Source organism: Idiotropiscis lumnitzeri, chromosome 8, assembly GCF_059441095.1.
Source record: "Idiotropiscis lumnitzeri isolate Australia: NSW breed Sydney's pygmy pipehorse chromosome 8, RoL_Ilum_1.0, whole genome shotgun sequence".
In the NCBI taxonomy this organism is placed as follows: domain Eukaryota; kingdom Metazoa; phylum Chordata; class Actinopteri; order Syngnathiformes; family Syngnathidae; genus Idiotropiscis; species Idiotropiscis lumnitzeri.
Window position 1 is genome coordinate 19,166,172 of NC_142398.1, and position 21,117 is coordinate 19,187,288.

The 21,117-nt window shown below is 42.6% G+C and overlaps 1 protein-coding gene across 2 annotated transcripts; it reads left to right on the forward strand.

The window, feature by feature from the left end:
* Window positions 1-1,681: 1,681 nt before the first annotated feature.
* Window positions 1,682-20,799, forward strand: rnf38 (ring finger protein 38). Of its 2 annotated transcripts, XM_088303656.1 has the most exons (14): window positions 1,682-1,814; window positions 2,029-2,106; window positions 3,331-3,956; window positions 11,375-11,433; window positions 16,748-16,950; window positions 17,097-17,463; window positions 17,562-17,723; window positions 17,911-18,081; window positions 18,174-18,356; window positions 18,453-18,562; window positions 18,643-18,727; window positions 18,827-18,948; window positions 19,205-19,304; window positions 19,515-20,799. In XM_088303656.1, exons 3-14 carry the CDS (start codon window positions 3,389-3,391, stop codon window positions 19,575-19,577), a joined length of 2,193 nt encoding a protein of 730 aa, XP_088159782.1. In that variant the 5' UTR covers window positions 1,682-1,814; window positions 2,029-2,106; window positions 3,331-3,388; the 3' UTR covers window positions 19,578-20,799. The 2 variants fall into 2 exon arrangements, with proteins under 2 accessions (XP_088159782.1, XP_088159781.1); XM_088303655.1 differs by lacking the exons at window positions 1,682-1,814; window positions 2,029-2,106 and adding an exon at window positions 2,387-2,515.
* The last annotated feature ends 318 nt before the right edge of the window (window positions 20,800-21,117 follow it).

Here is a 21,117-nt window from a genome sequence, read left to right on the forward strand (position 1 = left end):
TCAATTCTAAAGTTTTCTTTTTTAAACAAATAAGTGAAAAACTCGGAGTATTTACTAGTAGCAAAGAATTGATGCTCAACCATACTAGCTGTTTATCTTATTACACAAGTAGCATCCACAACAAAATGGGGGTGTTTTTCACTATATCCCCCTCTGTGACAATCTAAAGACTATAATCCTCTACTTTGGCCGTCAGTGGATGGAAAAGTTGGGAAAATAAATCCTTGTTTTTCCGTTTTAATCTGGCAAAGCCTATAAATCCCTCGATTCATCCACATAGTGAATAGTGATATTATCGTGGAATTGACTCCTTATTTGGACATGTGAGTGGCTGGGTCAATTAGATTGTATTATGGGATATCCTGTTTTTCCAAAACATAATACTGCAACTGTTCTGTGTTTTGCAAATTTGAAAGATACTTGAAATATTTGTCCAAAATTAGTCTGAAACTTTGTCTTCACTTTTAAAAATGTTGAGATATTGCAAGCAATATTGTTACCAATTCCCCATTCATTTCAGTTCTCTCGTTATTCGTCAATTTGTTGTGTGTTGCCTATGTAATATGAAGCGAGCAAACATTTATTTGGTTTCACAGACATAACGTCCATCCAAAACAAACCATACAATAAGGGCCGGGACAAAAATTAGTATGACATCCATCAAAATAAGACCTCGATGATCTTTGTAAAGGCTGGTTTGTATACAACTCTAGTATTGAGGATCATGGCATTTTCCAGAAGCTCCGAACGTTGTAGCTGGTTGTTATATAGTATCTAAAATCCAACAGATTTTTTTTCCCTGCACATTACAAATTGTGAAACTGTGCTAGAAATCGGTGCCCTTCTGTCTCTAAAATAAATTTGAATAATAGATCAAGAACTCATGCATGTGCAGAATTCTTCCACTCAAACAAAAGCCTGAGCCTTTGTCTCTATACGACTTGTATCTGATAAGCACCATTCATTCCGGAATTTAATTAGACCAGAATATCAACATTAAAACATAACTCCCCCATCACACTCTTTGTTCCTCAGCACTTCCAATACAGCTGGGGAGAGTATGCTTTGTGGCTGCCCCTCCCCAAGCTTTTGAACAAGCCAATACGAGAGCACGTCAGCAAAATGGACCCCCCCCCCGCCCCCCAATATGCGCACACACAACACATATCCCTCGTTTTCCCTTACCACCCCATCCATTCCCTACCCCATCCCCCAGAGTCCTCTCTACACCCCCATCCCCCTTTCTTCCTCCCCTAACCCACTTACTCATCCTGCACCCACCCAACCGGGAGATTTCCTCCACATTCACCACTTTCTCACCCGTGTAAACTCACAACAACTCCCTCTTCTTCCCACTCAGCCCCTTTTCCTGGACACCTTTTCCTCCGGCTCTCTCCCCTTCACTCCACCCACTCACCATTTTCCTTACTCCCATCTCTGCAGCATCTCCCTCCTTCATCCACCTCCCTCTCCATGGCCTTATCTTATGAATATCGGTAGCACACTGGGTAAGAAATTGATCCTCCCCGCCTGTCTGTGGCCACTGCCACAGCGCATTAGCCTGTGTGTGATGTGTGAGTGTGTGCATGTGTGTGTTGTTGCTTCAGGCAGATAAATGAGAGGGAGGAGGAAGGAGGGAACAGGAGGAGGAGGATAGAGTGGAGAGTTATTAGCATATCATCAAAGTCGGAAAGGGGATCGTAATGAGGAGAGAATGTCTGTGGATGTGTGTATTAGGAGTGGCGCTGATGAGTGTGAAATTAGGGAGCAAAACCAAGAGAATAATGTAGAGAGTTAAAATGGGCTACTCCGGGGTTAAGTATACACACGCAAAATTACACGAACGCACACATAGCCTATATAATAAATTACAAGCTACAATACATCGTTGTAACATTTGACATCTCAAATGTTTTGATTGGAAAAACGGGTATTTCTTACAATCAGATTCCCTAGATTTGTCAAACCATTGTTTGGTCAAAACGTGGCAAAAACTAAACGCGTGAATATTTTTGTGTCATTATCCAGCAACAGGAAATGGCATGAAACTCGTGTGAGCATAACGAACAAGCAAACTTTCAGGACTGGATGAAACAGCTGCAATCGGTAGGCTTGGTATTTGTAAATAAATAATTTAAAGCCCCTTTTAGCCTGCCTCTTTGCCATCCAGCTTCTGATTTCACAGACATTGTTAATCGAACATTGATCGAAGTGCCCAGCCATTTGGTCTCAAATATTCGTGATCTTGAATGCAAGATAATGTGTTAACCAATTGCGCACAGTAATATCGTATTCCAGTGTTCTTTCACATCATGGGATCATTTATCAGGAATTGTCGTGTAGGTAATGGATGATGCGGCAATTTATTGCTCTAGTCTGGTACAATCTGACTTGAGCGTTGACGATCTGTCACATTTCACGCTGACACCAAGCGAACACAGAGCTCAGACACATACACACGCCGAATGTCGACAGATAGGAGTCAGGAGTAAGAAAAAGCGAGATCACGCTGCAGGTTGGTAGTTGGAAAAACGCGTAAAGACTAACGAAAATGATATGCTAACATCAAACCGTAAATAGCGTTCGTTATTTCTTTGTAATTTCACGTTGGCGACTTTTTTTATCCTGCTCTTTTATGGCTTTGCCTGTTTAACGAAGTAACAACCGGCGCTTGCGACTGACTCGGTGGACTCCAAAGTTTTTCTTTTTATCCTTATTTATCCTTTTTGCTCACAACCACGCATTTAAAGCTATTCTGGGCGTGGGTGGCAAGTAACTGGATTTTTTCCTCTGTGTTGTTTGCTGTAGGAGGAGGGGTTGCGATATATTTTCCAAGCTAGCGAGCGGCACTACGCAGGCACTCGTAATAAGTTTAATGTGTTGTTAAAGTGGCCAAAGTTGTCAAAAAGTCAGTTCGGTGATCAGCTAGGATGTGGAAAAAAAGTGACTGAGTAAGAGTATGGAAAATATTTAGAACGGTACGTTCCGCGCACTTAACGTTAGCATACCCCCAACAACATCACAGCCTTGTGGGAGCTAGCGAGCTAAAGCCGATAGTTGGTACTCTATCTTGTGTTTCTGTATTTAAAGTTGTTCAGCGTGTATTGTCACGTTTGTGTGGCGCTGTGTGATCGTTTTGGTTGACCTTAACCCACAATAATTTCGATTAATGATGGATACTACTGCGAGTGAGTAGAGTTGTTCAGCGTTCACACTAACCGTATCCTATCGCTGTCTGTAAAATAGTAAATGGTCTCTTGACAATGTGTTATAGCACTGTGATATTAACTGTGTTACTTTTCTTTTTTTAACTGTCTTTACTCCGACAAGCATCCTATGAGTGCAAACCAGTCGAAAGGAGGAAACCGAGGAAATCCCCCAAAAGGAAATGCCAATCGCAGCCACTGGCCAGCCGACGACTCAAGAGCCCAGAGTGTGCCCCCGGCTGCCTTCCACCCCAGAACCTGTCCCCAAAGGGGCTGATTTATTCGAAGAGGCGGGGGCGGCGGAGTCGGCAGAGCGAACAGAGTACGGGGGCGCGGAGGGGGCCAGAGGAGTCGGGGGCTATAGTTACAGCCACAGCGGCAGTCGGAGCTTGCAGCCAGCATCCACCAACCGCTCTCCGCCGCAGTCCCCAGCCGCGTCTTCCTCTTTTCTCTTCCACCCCCTCCACGGCCACCAAATGGCAATGGAACCTCCCAGGACTCGATCTCGTTCCCGGTCTGGATTCTACCAGCAGTATAATGCTGCAAATGGAATTACTGGCAGCGGAGTGATAGGAACTAACCAGCAGAATCCCCAGCAGCAACAGCAGCAACACAGTGCCGGTGGTTGCACTCCTCTTGGTGCTCACGGCAGTCAAGTCGAGAACCAGCAGCGATTCCCGGGAAGTAATGTCTCTTCGGGCATCCAGAGGCTTCCCCCTGTTCCTGGAGCTCTCCGCATCCCAACCGAAGGTATGTTGTGATGTATGTATTTATGAAGATATAAACAGATATTACCTTATACAAATAGAAATGTTTTGTGAAACATTGCACTCATCTGTTCACTTAATTCTGGGTATACTTTAGTGTTGCTGTGTCAAACCGATGTATATTGTCATCGATATTATCGTCACCGTTCCTTTCACGATGGGCAATTTTACATTATCGAGTATTAATACTGTCTTAAAAGAAGACCCGAACGGGTCCATTGATTGCCTGAAAAGTAGGGGGAAGTGATGAAAGTCCTCATTTGGCAAATCAGCATGCATAGACGTTAAAGGAGGAGGAAGTTATAAGTCTTCATTCCCGGGAATCAGCGGGTAGGATTCAGTCGTGTGACTCAGTGGGCCTAATCTAGCGCAACACAGCATTGTTTCAAACTGAGTAAATGGAGAAATGAAGGAGTCGCCCGTAAGCCTGGAAGTCATTCGGAATTGCCAAGACTTACGCCTGTGAAAATTTAAAAAATAAAATTAAGTTATACCATGAAGATGAATTTGCCGATACTTCTGTTTCCCCACAGACCATATGAAGTATTATGTGACTTCACAAGTAAGACTAACGTGAAATAAAAGTCGAGTCAAGCTGAGCATCCCACGAATGAAACCGTTGCAGTGTTGAGTAAACACACACACTGTCCATGACGGAGCAAGTAAATGTTGACGAGACATAACGGCGTATTCACCCACATTACTTGATGCGAGATGGTTAAAGGTGGCCAGATGTTTGATCTTTGCTTAACATTCAATTCTTTACACGATCATACTCTGCATCAATGCTATATTTACTATTGGATCATGCGTTGTTAGGAAAATCAGATTTACATTATTTATGTGCAATATCATCAAATGAGCCTTTTTGATTTTTTTGGGGGAAAAATATATATTTTTTGCCCGTAGCGCCCACACCTATGTCAAATTAAGTGTCATCGCAGGCGAGTGTGAATATTATCCACCCATTATCCAAGCCGCTTATCCTAACGAGGGTCGCGGGCGTGCTGGAGCCTATCCCAATTGTCTCCGGGCAGTAGGCGGGGCGTGAGAAAATCACATAAACGTGTAATCATTTTGTCATTTTATTATTTGTATACCATTGCACCTGTATTTCATTGTTGTTGTAGACATTTTCAACAATAAGTATACAATGAAGGTAGTCATGTAAAATAGTGGCAACCAAATATAAACAATAGACCGTTATCCATCCAATAATTTTCAATACCGCTTATCCCGACCGCGGGCGAAAGGCAGGCAACACCCTGAATCGGGCGCATGTCAATCACGGGGCACATAAAGACAACCATTTGTCACGTAACTCCCACTGGCTGCTCGCAGGTCAGGCAAATGTGCCACTACACCACCAGTGACGGTCAAACATACAGTACCATAAATGCTGTTGTTCAATTCACTCCAATTGCCTGCAGAGACTCCAGGGTTTCTATTTTTTTTAAACTCACCTGTAGATTCACATGGCAGAGTGTGTTTAATTTAAATATGGTGAGTTTGTGTTTTGCAACAATTCTGCAGTGTGGATGTGTGGCTCACTGTTCATCACATGGAGGGCAAGTGAACCACTGCAGTCTGTATAATGTCAACTCTAGTAGCCTGAAGCTTATTGAATCACTGTGCTGTGCTGTGCATTATGTTGCTTCAGGGAATGTCATTTGCAGTCATACAAAAATTAGGCTGCAAGCCCTTTCAGGATGTGATTTTATTTTATCATTTGAAACCCTCCGTGACAGCTTGTGAAAGACTATCAGTACTGACAATGTGTACCGACAACATTTATTTATTATGTTTTAGATAAAAACAAAATAATATCAATGTGTTACAATGGGCCTCACACGCTCTTAAGATTAATGATCAGGAAAATTCTTCTTCTCTGTTCATTTGTATGCTCGTCCGTCGCCATTTTGCTCTTAGCAAATATTCAAATCTTACGAAGCATAAATTTCTTTTACGACGCATTGTTATAAAATATTGTTTCTTTTTTGGTTAAAGGACATTTTAGGGTATTGAATAATCTCTTGTACCATTCTAGCGGCTGGCTGTCACTTTTTTTTTCTTTTTTTTTTTTTTTTTTAACAGCCTCTCCCCACTTCCAGAATGAGCCGTGCTTAGGTGGAGAGGGAAGTACACATTCCAAGTCCATTCTTCACGTGCTAGTCACCTGTATGAGGCATGAAACCGAATGCCATCCTGTACAGTACTTTAAGTTTTCCCCTCTATTTTTCCAGTGACTTAAATTTATCCGGTTAAAAAATATTTCCGTCTAAAAAGTGAAAGAGATGTTTTCCTTTTAATTAAAAGAAAATGTGCTTGACAACAGGAAAGAGGGTTCAGCCTTTTTCTGCTCCACTTCGTTGGCAAGTTGTGAATGTAAACGTCAGTAAAAAGTAAATTTTTTAGCATCACACACTAAAATATTATACACACCCCATCAATAACCCTTTAAAAGCAGTATTTCTTTCTTTGCGCTCATGTATTACAAGCCCACTTGATTTTCTGGTACTCACCCTGAAAAATGGAAGTATTATCTGCACATTTATTTAATAAAATGGGGTTTGTTTTCAGAGACATTTTTAGTGTAAAGGGAAGTTCTCTTACCTTTTTTTACGGGTTTTGCTGTCAACACTCAGAGCTGTCACCAAAAGTACCTATTTTACATGAGAAATATCACGGGTCACCACCAGAAAAAAATGTTTAATGTATGAATCCTGAACTAAAATGATCTTGTCTTAATTTTGTCACAAATGTACCTACTGATCAGTGTTTAAAGTTTTATATTGATTTACTCTTATTCTCCTTAAATAATATTAGTAAGGTGCATACTGTATGTCTCCCAGCATCATTAGTGCCATGTGAATGCATATTATTAAAAGCCAGAAAAATAGTGAGCGTAAAGAAGAGCTGCCTCAAGTCCTTTTTATGAAGAAATGATTGGTTTTTGAATCAAAACTTGTTCATACATCACTTTGTCCTTATTAACTCTTGTACGTGATGTCTCATTGCTGGAAATCTGAGACATAAAGTGGACAGAGGCTGCTGGATTTGGATAAGATCATAATTTTCCTGAGCTGGTCATCTAGTCTGATTCTGGCCCAGCATGTCTTTTCACTGTCACATTCATCTCTGAGTTGCCTTTGGATCCGGCAACCCTTTCTGTGCCCCTCTGGTCTATTTTTGCTGGCCTTCTCGTGCACATTTGTCTAATGGAAAGATCGTTTTAATGGACCGCCTGCAGCAGCATAGGGACAGACCCTTGTGCCACTCTCTACCACTCGTTGTCTGTCCTCTCCATCCTTCTGTCTGCTACAGAAGTGGAAACATGTACTCTGTTTTGTACTTTCCTTTGTCTTGTCACCCAGGCAACCCCTACGGGTTTGGAAAAGAAAATCTCCTTTACTTTGGTTGACCAAGTCGCCGGAGTTCCTGTCGTCATTCCAAATAAACAACCATGTTGGTCAGTTAAAGGGCATCATGGGGGGGGGAATGCGACTGACCTCAAATTAGCTCCCGGTTCGAGGTATGGAAAATAACACTTTTAGACGGGCTGACAGAGGGAAGACCAGGAAAACTTTAGCAAAGGAAGAGATTGTAAGAGGTGAAAGAATGGTGAACGATAAAATACAAGTGCAGTAGATAGATCCAAGAAAGGTGGACGTGAAACATGTACCAAAGACAAGGATGAAAAGGAAACGTGGACAAGGGTTAAAGATGCAAAACAAAATTTCCTTATTGCAGCCAATAACCATAACCAAGAAGAGAGGAGTAACTCTCCTCGAGAACAGTTGAGTAAACCACGGACAGAAACAAACTTGCAAATGAAATTACATAACTGCAGAAACTGTCCTGTCTGTACATGTTAATCAACAACCTGACAGAAGGTGAAGTAAGAGAAGGATGATGGATGACATACCATAGGAGCACACTAGTTAAAAAAAAAAAAAAAAAATCAACTAATAGAATGTTGTTGACACTGGGACTTGCAATGTAGTCAGACAGGTAGCTGTAGATACATGGGCTTTTCAAACAGTTGACATTTCTTCAGAAGCATCATGTTTTTGCAGTAATAAGCCACGAGCGGGCTGTTGCTGCTTCATCCAGGAAGTGGGTTTGGTGGAGAAATTTAACAGCCCAACGTCTTTAACACAAGAGTAAACGATTGCAATAAAGGGTCATTCCATGGTTTGTTAACAGTCGTGTATAGGAGGTTCTGTAATTCTTTACTTGCAGTTATAAATTAGGGTTGTATGATAACACAAAAAATGGGGAGGGGGTTGAACAAAATGGAAGGCAATCAAGTTCCGGCAGAAGGGGAGATTCACGGTTAGGCACTTAACAGCTGGGCAAATGTTACTTTGACGCCTATTTGGAGCTTGTACACCAGCTTGTTACTCGATTCTCTTTTGCGCCAGAGTGTGAAGTGTGCCTCGACGTGTGTTCGGGAGGTAGGGTGATGTGTGGGGGTGTGCACTTGTGCTTCTCATATACTCCTTCGAAATGGCCTCGTTACATTCCATAAATTTGATGTGTAAATAAATACGGCAAGACACTTTATTAGATAGACATTCACAATCCGGTGATAACCAGCGAAAGTGATGTTTGAAAAATAACAGCTATTATGCTACTAAACTTTGATTCGACTCGCAAAGGTGCAAGGTGCATTCAAATGCAGTCGGACATTTCCAATTCGAACAGATAAAAGTCCCTCAATACAATGAATCTTAATAGCTTAATATCTAAATAATGTGGGCTTTCCATCAATATATAAAAGCTGACATAAGAAGAAGAATTATTCACTTTGCTATTTTATTTAATTACAATCAATCGTCTGGTCAATGAAATTACAATACAGAGTCAAATCACGAGGCTTTCATCCTTCATTCTCCTGGTCGGGATGTCAGACGTTAAATATTCAATGAGATTTTATACTCCTCAAAGGCTTGAATATTAAACAACGAATCTTTTTCAGTTGTTGTGAAGTGTTTAAAAATTTTCAAAATGTATTTTTTTGTCAAGTATCCTAAGATTATTTTGTTGAACTAATCCAAGTAAAATATGGTATCATGATTTGATCAAGCAAATTGGCTATCACCAGCGCGGTGAGCATGGGAAATGTTCGCCTCGCCAAAACGCGTTTCAACTCATCACTGGCGATGTGGGGAGTGCGAATGCTGGAATTGTTAAGCCTTAGCTGAGATCTGCGCAGTTTGAGGCCATCCCAGTTATTTTTTGGAAATGCACCTAATGATGTGGATATTGAGTGTATTTCACCACCAAATATCTACCGCTGGTCAGTGACCTGAAAGAAAGGGGCAGTGTGATGAGGAAAGACTCCGAGAAGTGGACACGTATGATGTGGCAGTGCAAAGCATAGAAATGTGGATGCTGTGAGATGAAGCAGCAGGGGTGCATGAGGGAGAGAGACAGCATGGCAGATAGGGGAAGAAAGGGGAGGGTGATGAAGTGATTGGGGTGTCTGAGGGAAGAGCATAGTGGGATGAAAAAGGGAGGAGAGGTGAAGGAAATGGATAGAAATAGCTGATGCACTCTGAGGCATACAGAAAATCAATAGCAGTCAAGAGGGGAAGCCACAACCCCCATCCAGTGCCCCTGCTCTCTTCTCTCACCTCACTCCATCCTCTGTTTTTTTTTGTAACTCCCTCAACTCTATCTCTCCCTCTACTGACTTTTTCCTCCCCATTCGCCACTCTTTCATGTGCATTTTCAACCTTGTCCTCTGCTTCTCTCCCTCCATTTGCGCTCTGCGTGGCTCTCTCGGTTGCCATTCCCTGAACTTGCAAGAGTTCAAATTTAAAGATTCAGGGATGTTCCTTCACATTTGGAGTACAGTAGGTCGTTCATGTAAACTTTCAGGGATGCCTTTTCGAAAACATTGCTGGTTCTTCAACTCTAAATTGCACCACTCACTCGGTTAGAAGGCTCAACAAATTGTCTTGCCAATGACCACCAGGCTCAACACGGGCGAGGTTGTTTGTACTGGGAGCTGGAAGGACTGTCTGTTTTTCTGAATTGGAACGTATTGCTATTGGGTTCTTTCCTGGTGCTCCTGCTCGAGTGTAATGCGGTGTATGCGGTCTCTGTTCATCCAACAGGGGACAAGATGTCATCTAAACATTTGAAACCTGTTCTCTAACTTCTGTGTTGTGCTCCCAAGGGTGACTGTGACTGAATGACTGGCCTCTGACTCAATTTACTGGACTCTGACAATGTGCAAGTGAGCGCCTATTCAGGGAGAGAGCAGGGTTTTTGCCCATTGTGAGTGCTGAATGAATGTTCTGCACATGCAGCCACTGAATCCCATGAATACTTTACCAGTCCTCTGGCCCAGATTATTTAAATGAAAATACCCTTTTAACTGGTTTCCTCGACACTAATGTTAGCTTTACTTACCTCAACCTTTTCCATTCATTTACCTTTTTTTTTTTTTTTTGCTCCGGGGAGTGGCGTATGAGCGGAAAGGCTCTCTTAAAGACTGAGGAATTCAGTGGTTCAAACCTCAGTCTGCCTGCCTCTTTGTTGTCAATCATGGATTTTCTTCAAAGGGGAGCGCGAAAGCAGGAAGACCTCTCCAAACAAACTGTCATTAGGTGAAAAACGTTCTTTTTTTAAAAAGCCATTTTTTTGGTATGTGTTCCCCTTTTAGTTTAATGTTCTCAATCTCTATAGTTAAGGTAGCCTTGTGTGGCGTGCCCTTGGGAGTGCTTACCCTTGGACTGTATACTAATGCCACCATCTGTGGTGTGGACGTCCCCAGCTAAAGACGTGCTCATGACAAAGGCAAAAACAAAAGCCAGACTGAATAAATAGACAAGACAATACAAAGATGAAAGGATTGTGGAAAAACAAACGAGTAAAAGTCTTAGCCATGATGCAACTGGCGGTATCATCAGAAAGCTCCTCTAATCTGGGATTACCGTGTTGATTTTGCATGTGTCTGCGTGCGTGTGCGCATCTGTAGTGTTTCTGATCTGAGTCAAGACTGTACCATATGTGTTTTGGTCACTTTTGAGCGATTTGCACAAACAGGTTTTGTTTTTGTTTTTTTTCCCTGTGACGTTTGAATCTCATGCTACATAAGAACAAACAACAACAAATGGATTAAATGTTCAACTGTAGTTGGAGATAAAGAAGAGAGTGAGTGACTGGTTGTTGGTATCTTTATCATTTCCGGAAATTGTGTCAATGCATTTTTTTAATACATCTTCTGATTAATGAGTGTTTATTGATTCTTTTTGGCGTATCGCCTAACCATGTGCGTTTGGCATTTTTTATGAACGTGTGAAATTAAATTAGTCAACCCCAGTTTATTACAGACATAATGTCGCTTCATATGCCACTATGTTGAAGTCGTCTTTCCTCGTTGTTTAGGAGCCTCAGATGGGTCTTTCCATTGCCACCAGGAGCATACATATGGGGAGAGTGACAAGGTAAGATACCATTTTGGTCTTTAAAATTATTTCCAGAAAATTGATAAAGAATGTGGTTTTGGCTGATCGTTCTCAACTACAACTTTGTATGGTTTAAAAACGTTTATCAAAGTGACATTTCTTTAAGGGGGGGAAACGCACTGAGTTACTGTTGTCAACTAAACATTGAAAATTGTACTACGGTATCTGAAAATAGAAGACATGAGCATACATGGTAAGTGTGTAGTCACACTTTTCACATTTGTGCTTCTAATGTTTTCTCAGCAAAGTGTATATTTACTGAACCACCACTGCATCCCGAGTTTTCAGTCACATTGGACATATACGCCACCGAAGGGTATTCGGAGGACAAGAGCAGTCCTTGAATGTTTCTATACAACATGCTGACGCGCTATTGGTTACATTCTGTTTATGATCGCCAGGGGCCATTTTTGAATATATTGTCACTCGAATGGAAACTTTTACAAAGGCAAAAGGAAAATAAAGCATGAGCATTTTACCAGGTTGTTGTAAATAAACCCTAATTCTATGCTTCGTAAAGCTCACGTTGGATGTCTGTTTCCTCCCTGTACTCATGTTGCTCTGTAAGCAATAGGTCAAATTTGTTTACATTTCAAGGGATATTTGCAGCATTGAATAAAACATCAACATAATAGTAATAGTCAAATGTGCACGTTAAAAGCATCAAATTAGTTGCAAAGCAGTGGAGGGGAGAAGGGGGAGGTAGGATGCTGAGGAAGGTGTTGCAAGGAGCTTGCATGGCGGGGAGGGTGGTCGCATGAGGCCAAAGGCAGGGAGGGGGTTTTGCTAATGATTTCACTTCCAGCTGTGGGGCTTGCTTGGAGTGAGAGATGGGAAGGAAGAGAGAAACAGTGGCAGATGAAACAAAATGAGCTTTCAAATCTCGTTAATAGAAAGAGAATAAGTGGGGGAGGGAAAGGTGTTTGTGGAAGCATGCCTGCAAATATTAATGATTCGGTTCAGTAAATGACCATATTTGCTCGGCGTGTTGCACACACACAATTTTAGACTGACCAACTTGGTCCTTCTTCTTTTTCCCGAGGTGTGTCTCAGCCTTCACTCTAATTTGGATCTCAGCATTGAGAGCGAGGTCTCAACAGCTGCCTGCCGCAGTTAGTCCATGTATGCAAGTGTGGACATAGCCAAGCAGAACATGGCAGGGCGTGTCTGTTCTCATGCTTCGGGGTATCTTTCCTGTCTGATGTTTGCTCTCCACTCAATGTGGACGGAGCAAAAAGAAACAAGGGAGAGTGTTCGTGGTCCCCACACTGCAGAATGTGCTGTATTATCACCCCCAGTGCAGTTCACAGTGTTTCTAAGCTGTGCTGGAAGGCACTGCGTGTGTTCATCTTCTGTCAGCAGGGTTAGCTTTTTTTTTTTTTCTTCCTGCGTGTACCATGGCATTCTGAGTTTAGTGGAAACATGTTTGCACAAGGGGTGTGTATTGTGAGAGAGTTCTGAGCCAACATAAGGCCATGTAAAGCCATTTTGCTGGAGGACTCATGCACGCACGCACGTGCACACGCACCCACACACACTCTTTGTCTGACAAGACTTCACTCCCCCTAACGTTGGTAGACAAGCCCATCAAACTTTCATACTAATGGGCAAAAGGGTGTGCGTGCGTGCGCGCGTGTGTGTGAGTGAGTGTGGCGCACCCATTTTATCTAAAAACTTCTTGTCATGTACCCTCAAATTTCAAGCCAGGGTTTCGGACAGGAGGGGCACACGTAGCAAAAGGGCAAGAGCAGGACAAATGGATGCTACGGAGGAGGTGTGCTTATCTGACGTTAGAATGGTGGTGGGAGGGATTGGAAGTGGTTGTGGAGGGTTTGGGAGCGTATGTGGAAGGGGGGGGGTGTCAGGCTTGGGTTGGAAGAGGCTTGCTTGGATATGAAAATGGGCAGAGTGGTTGTCCCAAGGGTTTTGGGGTTGGGGCAAGCTTAGAATAGAGGATGCAGAGTGTTGGGTCAAAAGAGAGGGGGTTGCAAAAGAGGCATAGGGAGGTTTGAGTCTGGGGGTGGAATGCAGACGGCGAGAAAATGAAGTCCAATTGCACAGTACATGCGGCATGGTGGCCGACTGGTTATCACGATGGCCTCACAGCGATCGATTCTGGCTCCGGTCTTCCTGTGTTGAGTTTGCATGTTCGCCCCATGCCTGTGTGGGTTTTCTCCGGGTACTCCGGTTTACTCACATGTTCCAAAAACATGCATGGTAGGTTGATTAAAAACTCTAAATTGTCCCTAGGCGTGAGTGTGAGAGCGGATGGTTGTTCGTCTATATATGCCCGGCGATTGGCTGGCGTCCTGTTCGGGGTGTACCCCGCCTACTATCCGAATCAGCTGGGATACGCTCCAGCACCCCCCGCAACCCTTGTGAGGAGGAGCAGAACAGATAATGGATGGATGCACAGTTCATATTTGGTACAATTTAAAGCCTTTATACAACTAGAACTTTGCATACATACTGCACACTAAAAAAATAATCAACAGAAACTTTAGAAGCAGCAGAAATTGGTTCCCGTAAAACAAAATGGACGCAAAAGGGCTAGCATTTTTTTGGTAGGCTCCCCACTCTATGACTGCATACCGCCACCCACACCAAGTACCATATTTTTTTTTTTTTTATTAATTTGTTTTTTTTTCCCTTACTGGCTTTCACATCATGCCATCATAAAATTTTGGGCTGTTGTACAATTTATTTGTTGGTTATTTTGAGTGATTGGTTGTGGTAGTATAGATTTCCTATGTATGTAGGCCAACATCAATCGTGAAAGCGCACAAGCCACATTTTGTAATTCAAAGATAGTCTGATTGATCGAACCAGTGAGATTGTGGTATGAACATTCTGATGTTACGTTTCTGAGGTGATTATTTATGTTGTTTTTTTTTTAAATACCAAAGTCACTGAAGGGCTGTCAATTTGATTTGTATATTTATTTTCTTTTTTTAACTGTAGTAGTACGACAATTGTCAAAGTGATCATGAGCCATTTTTTCCAGCCAGAACATAATGAAACAAAACCTTGACATGCATGACAGCATGACTGTGGGATAACACCGGTGAACACAATGTTAGTTGAGTAAGGTCAAATTTTTGGGTGCAGAATCCAAAACTGATCTCAGCTCATCAGTGGTATTTTGCTTATTTGGAGGATAAGCTGTGAAGAAAAAAACTTGATGTTTTAGAAAAAAAGATGACTGCAATATTGGAATCTGCATGGCAATTTTGGTTCTAATTAGCATAAAAATCGAACAGATTTTTTTTTCAAATTGTTCGCCAGTGTAATCAAAAGCACTTGTTTGCAGTGAGTGAAAGTTTTTTTTTTTTTTTTGGCCTCTCATCAAACCTGCTTAATTAGACGGTTCTCTGCCTGTTTCTGTTTTGTGCACACCTCTAATCATGTTTGTTCATGAAGACCTCAATTATTTCGAGGTATTTGTCTTGGCCATAAGATGGTTGAGCTCATCTCCCATCCAGTGCAACTTGTGATTGACTGTCACACTACACTGTGGTGTCTTTGAGTCTTGAGTGAAAATATGTTCGGTTCAGGCTTGTTATAACAGCGCAGTAGGGCCTCCAAGCAGCATCAGTAGGTATTGTTCTTTATAGGCTGGTGTCGAACACACAAACAGTGGCAGCTGTCCATATGTGACTGTGTATGGCTAGAGGCGTTTCCATAACTGTGTGTGTGTGTGCAAGTGTGTTTGTGTTTTGTATGTGTTTCTCTCTGCAGCCTGCTCTCCAGCTGTTTCCTTTTAGCCAGTGGTCCCCAACCACCGGTCCGCGAACCAGTACCAAGGCATGGCCCTTTTGATACCGGGCCACTCACAGAGAGACCACCAAAAAATTTATGCGGCAGTTCCCCTCAGCCCCTCACCCGTCCAATTACTTTCCGAAGGGCAATATAAATAGGGCTGTGTGATTATATGATTGAGAATCGTGATACAAAGCTCTGACCATGTTTACTCCATCAGACACAGCAGAAACGTGCTTGACTGCAGCCAACTTCGGTTTGGAAGTTAATGTAAACAAAATTCGGAAATAAATGAAAGTTGAAGCTGTAAGCGGAACGTAACGCGAGCAATGATCGAAAGTGTAGCTAAACCCGCAGATGATGGGCAGCCATGTGTTGGCGTAAAGTTCCAAAGATGACGCTATTTTGACGAGAATTTGTGTGGTTGTTTAGAGCGTTCAAAAACAGCATTTAATCGAGTCATCTTTTGATCATTTGTATGTCGAATCATAACGTAAACCTGATTTATTTATTTATTTTACATTTTAAAGGCATATTCATAGTGTTGAGGGGTCCATTTTTGTGGTTGACTGCTATCTTATATTGTTCTACTTTTGTTGTACTGCTGAATAAAAATGCTTAAAATTTAAGAAAGTTTGTTGTCAATAAATAGTTGAATTACTCTATAATTATCTTTTTTTGGTTAGTACCAACGCTTTAAAACTGGCTATTTAAAACCATGTAAAGTCCATTTTTATCACTAACGTCAATGATCGATCTGTAAATTAGGACATTAGAACCGATCACCAATTTTGTCCTAAAGTGCAAACTATCTGCCGATCCAATCCATATTTGTTTGATGCAATGATCTTTATTGATTGAAACGGTATTGTGCGACTCTAGAGATGCTATTTTCCTAATCTCAAATTCTGAATCTTACATCCACAATGGCGGCAAACTCGTGAAGTTGTTCTACCCCATGTGGTCCAGCACATGGACTGGTTGCTGACGCATACTTTTGAGCTGAGTGCGAGTCATTGCCTTACAGTAAGTGACATGACTCACAGATGAGTTGAGAGCGCTGACTGAGGATTTATACTCCATCTTAACCTGGATGACTACTGTGGGTGTGTGCGTGTGTTGTGCCAGTTTTGTGTCACTGTCTTTTTGTCGAAGCTTTGGGAAAGTAGAGTCAGTCCGTTGAGGGTGTGGATGAATGACTCCCTTATGGGCCTGTAAGAGCGTGTCTTGCCTTTTTTGCTCATTTCCTCACTGCGAGAGGAAGTGACTGTGGGCCCGGAGGGCCTCCGAGCACTGGTGGTGCAATGTGCTCACACACTCACACACCAACAGAGGTGTGCACATACAGGAAATGCCATGAGTCACAAAGACGCTTAGTGTCTAAGCAGTTGTATGGATTGTTGGCCAGAGGGATGGAGGAGCACGGTGAAATTGATTTGATTCGAGCGCCATGGGTCACTAACCGCGGCCCCCTTTCTCTCACCCTCCTCTTCCTTCACTTTCCGCCTCCACTTTTCAACCCCTCCCTCCTCAGAGTGAGGAAAGCCCCAGTCCAAAGCGCCAGAGGCTGTCCGGTCATGCTGTCTTGGAGCAGCTTACTTCTTCCGCCCCACCGCCATCCACGCCTTCTCCCCCCATTCGCCCTTGGGAGTTGGGACCTCCGAGCAGGAGACCGTCTCACCCCCACGCACACTACCACCAAGAAAGATCGCTCACACCCGCTCGCCACAGACGCAGGTAAGCAGCTTTGAAGATTTTTATTTTATTTTTTTGCAACTGATTTCTCCATTCGGAATCGGTTCTTGACCTCCTTGGGTGTCCTGAAACCTGAAAGTTTCACATTTCCATTTACTTAGCCCTCTTAACCCTTCATCCCCTCCCAGCCCCCCGGTTAGGCGTCAGCGTGGCCGCCTTTCCAGACCGGCTCGCCATTTGCCTCCCCATCATCACCCCCTGACTCAAGGCCCCGGACCGCACCTTCTGCCATCGGAGCTCCAGAATGAGAACTTCCAACGCAACCCACATTCCTCGACACACCAGCCGTACCCAACGCACACCTACAGTCAACCCCCCACGCATGGAAGTGGGGGTTCAGAGGACCCCCGAGCATTCCATCCTCCCACCTTGTCCCCCCGACTATTGCACCCAGCTGCGCACCATCACCACCACCACCAACAACAACAAATTCAGCAGCAACATCATCATGCAACGCCACAGCAAGGGGCCATGGTCCTGGACTTGCATGAACAGGTATGCTGTAGATTTTCTTGTGTTTGTGCCTGCGCCTGCGTGTGTGTGTGTGTGTGTGTGTGTGTGTATGTTTTAACTGTTTTATTGCTCATTTCCAGCTTCAGCAGGGCAGCGTACCCGTTTCCTACACTGTGACCCCGGTCGCACCTCATGGTCTAGCAGCACCGCTATGTAACGGTCAGCACCTTCCCCCCAGCTGCTCTTCACAACAAGTTCCTGCCTGCAGCATGGTATTCAGCACTGGACAACACTACCACCCGGTGAGAGCACACTAGTCTGTGAGAATGGGTTGGCTGTTTTTTTTTTTTTTTTAAAGAATCTTTAGAATCTGCAAACGAGAGGGATTTTTTTTCTTGTTTGACATTGCCTCCTTGTGACAGGATGTGGTATGTCAGGAGCACACATTGACCACGTTTTCCTATTTGTCGTGTCCCATTTTTTTTTCAGATGTTACAGGCATGTTCGATGCAACATTTGCCAGTGCCCTACGCCTTTCCCTCTCTGCTGTCCAGCGACCCCCAGTTTCTTCTTTCCCCTCCACCCCATCTCGCTCATCACCCGCCGCACCTCCACGCACACAGTCAGTTCTTGCCGTTCCAGACGCAACAGCCACGATCGGTAATAGATGTGCCTTGTTCTTCACTGTATTTGTTTCATTGTTACATTATATTGTAAAAAAATAAATGTAAAATTTTATATTTTATTCTCAGCCCCTACAGAGGATTGAAAATGAGGTTGAACTTCTCGGAGAGCAGCTCTCAGTTGGTGGAGGATTTGGCTACGGCCATCACCACCATCACCATCACCACCAGCCTCCCTCCACACTTCCACCCTCCACACCACTCCAGTTTCTTTCACACCATGACCCCCTTTCGCAAGAGCTGTTCACAGTGGTGAGTAGATGGATTTATCTTTTACTGCATATTGGTATTATATTATATTAATATATAATATTATATATGAATTTTTTGGGCTCCGATCATCCACAGCCCTATCCACACTTCATGCCACGGCGATTCACAAGTCGGCGCTACCCTGCTCGCTCCCAGCAAGCTGTGCCACCTTCAAGCTATCACCCGAGCTTCCTGCCTTACTTCTTGTAAGTGTTTTTAAACCTCATCTTTTGGTTGGATCCATACAGAAGAAGACATCAGGGAAACCTATCCTCTTTTAAACCAGGTCCATGCTCCCCGTCCCTCCAAACGTAGCTCCCGCCATTAGTCTGGAGCTTGATGTTGATGATGGCGAGGTGGAGAACTATGAGGTACTTTTGACTTTTAACAATACTAGTGCAACTGTTACGATTCTTTCATGAAAGCCGTTTCTAAACATTGTCCTCTCTTGTTGTTTATGAAACTCCCAGGCCTTGCTGAACCTTGCAGAGCGCCTTGGAGAGGCCAAGCCCCGTGGCCTAACAAAGGCAGATATAGAACAGCTCCCATCGTACAGGTTCAACCCCAGTAACCACCAGTCTGAACAAACACTGTGAGTGTCTCAAAAGGCATACTCTTGTGCTGAAGTGATGCTGTGTTAAATGGTGCCAACCTTGTTGTGTCAAAGATGTGGAGGAAAATGAAATACTGAAAATAGTTAATTGAGGGGATTTTTACTACTTTTTGCTCCTATTATGACCGGTTGAACAGTGTTTCGGTTTGGAATAGTCTTTGTTTGTGTTTTTGCTTGTTTTGGTACTACGTGTTAAAAATAATTCAATCATTTAATCAATCCATCAATCTGCCAGGTGTGTGGTCTGCATGTGTGACTTTGAGTCCCGCCAGCTCTTAAGGGTTCTGCCCTGCAATCACGAGTTCCATGCCAAGTGTGTAGACAAGTGGCTTAAGGTGAGTAGATTTTCAAAATAATAAACTCCAAATAATAGACCATGACTAATAATAATATTGATGCTAATGAACATGTTGGGATTCATTTACAACACGTCGTAGTTGTTTGCTATATATGGAACTCATTTAAGACCAGCACATTTCTCATCTGTTTTCTGACTATACGCTTTATGAAACATGACCCTCATCTCTTGATTCTGTTATTTCCAGGCAAATCGTACTTGTCCTATCTGTCGAGCTGATGCCTCTGAGGTCCAGCGGGACTCTGAGTGACTCCCTGATTTCTATATGGATGCACCAGACAAATGTTGAACTTCTCTCCAGTCATCATGCACATAGACGGACCAGTATTCCTTCACCGCACATCTAAAAAAAGACTATGATCAGTACACTTTTCTGCACATTTCTTCAAAATTAGGATTAATAATCCTCTCACATTGTTCCACCTGCACCATCAGGTGTAGATAAAGCGCTATATAAGTGCACTCCATTTACCATTTCTGTGCACGCGTTACTAATAATGGCCTTTGAAACACACACACAGCACAGACATTGTATTAGTAGAAAACAGAAGCTTCTGTATACTTGTATTAACAAATTTTGCAGGAGGAATTGCAGTCCAAAGTTTTGCTGTTGCTGTTCGAGTGGAAACTTTCCACCTTTAATAGCACAGGCTCTCCTTTCGGCTCATTGCAATTGACATTGTCGGTCAATTTTCATTTCTGTATGTGTATTTTTGCATTCCTCCGCGTGAGATGTATGGGATGGAAAAATATATTGTACACTGTGACTTTATGCTCTGTCAGCCTGCATCTTTTTCTGTCTTCCTCTTGTTGGTAAGAAGTGTGCCACAGTGCATCTCTTTCATAACCCCTTGACGCATGAGCTGCTCTCGCTAAGGTTTCTGCCCTAATGCCACATAAAGTAAATAATAGTCATGTTAGACACAGGATAGCCTTTAATTTATGACTATCACAATTGGTAATTTGGTTCAGTATGAAAAGCTTTACAGACAATGCAATTGTTCAAGTGCATCTCTATAAGTTTTTGTTGTTTTGTTTTGTTTTTTTCTATCCAAGGTCGAAGGGGACTGGATGTATCCATTGTCTTTGAAGTGTGTTGTACTGTTTTCTGTTGCTTGGTACACTAGCCGTTACCTCAACCCCACTATTTATGGCTTTCCAGACAATATTACATCCATATGAGTTATTGCATTTTGCCGACTTTTTCCCATACATGTTCTTTATTTCACTATGAAACACTATGATTAACATGGTGTCATAGTAGTTACATTATGTATTGTATCTGTAACCAAAATCATTTGAAGGCCTGTAATGTTGATGAAATTTTTAACGAACATTTGTACATTTTGTATGAGAGTTATTACTAGTTTTACTTTATAAAGTAGTGCAATGGTTTCCTTAATCCATACCTTGACTTTTGTATTGCAAAAGCTGGTTCAATAATAAAGGTATAACATTCTTTTATTTATTTATTTATTTGGATATTCTGTCTTAGCTTCCATCCTGTTTTACTTCATCATAATGGTTATGAGGGCCATGTTTAACAGGATAAATTCTCAGTACAGACGAGCCATGTTGTGCTGCAACATGCAGTTTCTTGTATTTTCAACACTTCAAAAATTCCGATAAATTGTTTGTTGGTCTGATTCATTACAACACATGGAGTTTGCATATTCTCCCCGTGCCTTTGTGTGTTTTCGCTGGGTACTCCGGTTTCCTCACATATTCCAAAAACATGCATGGTAGGTCAGTTGAACGCTTTAAATTGTGCTGCGGTACGAGTGAGAGTG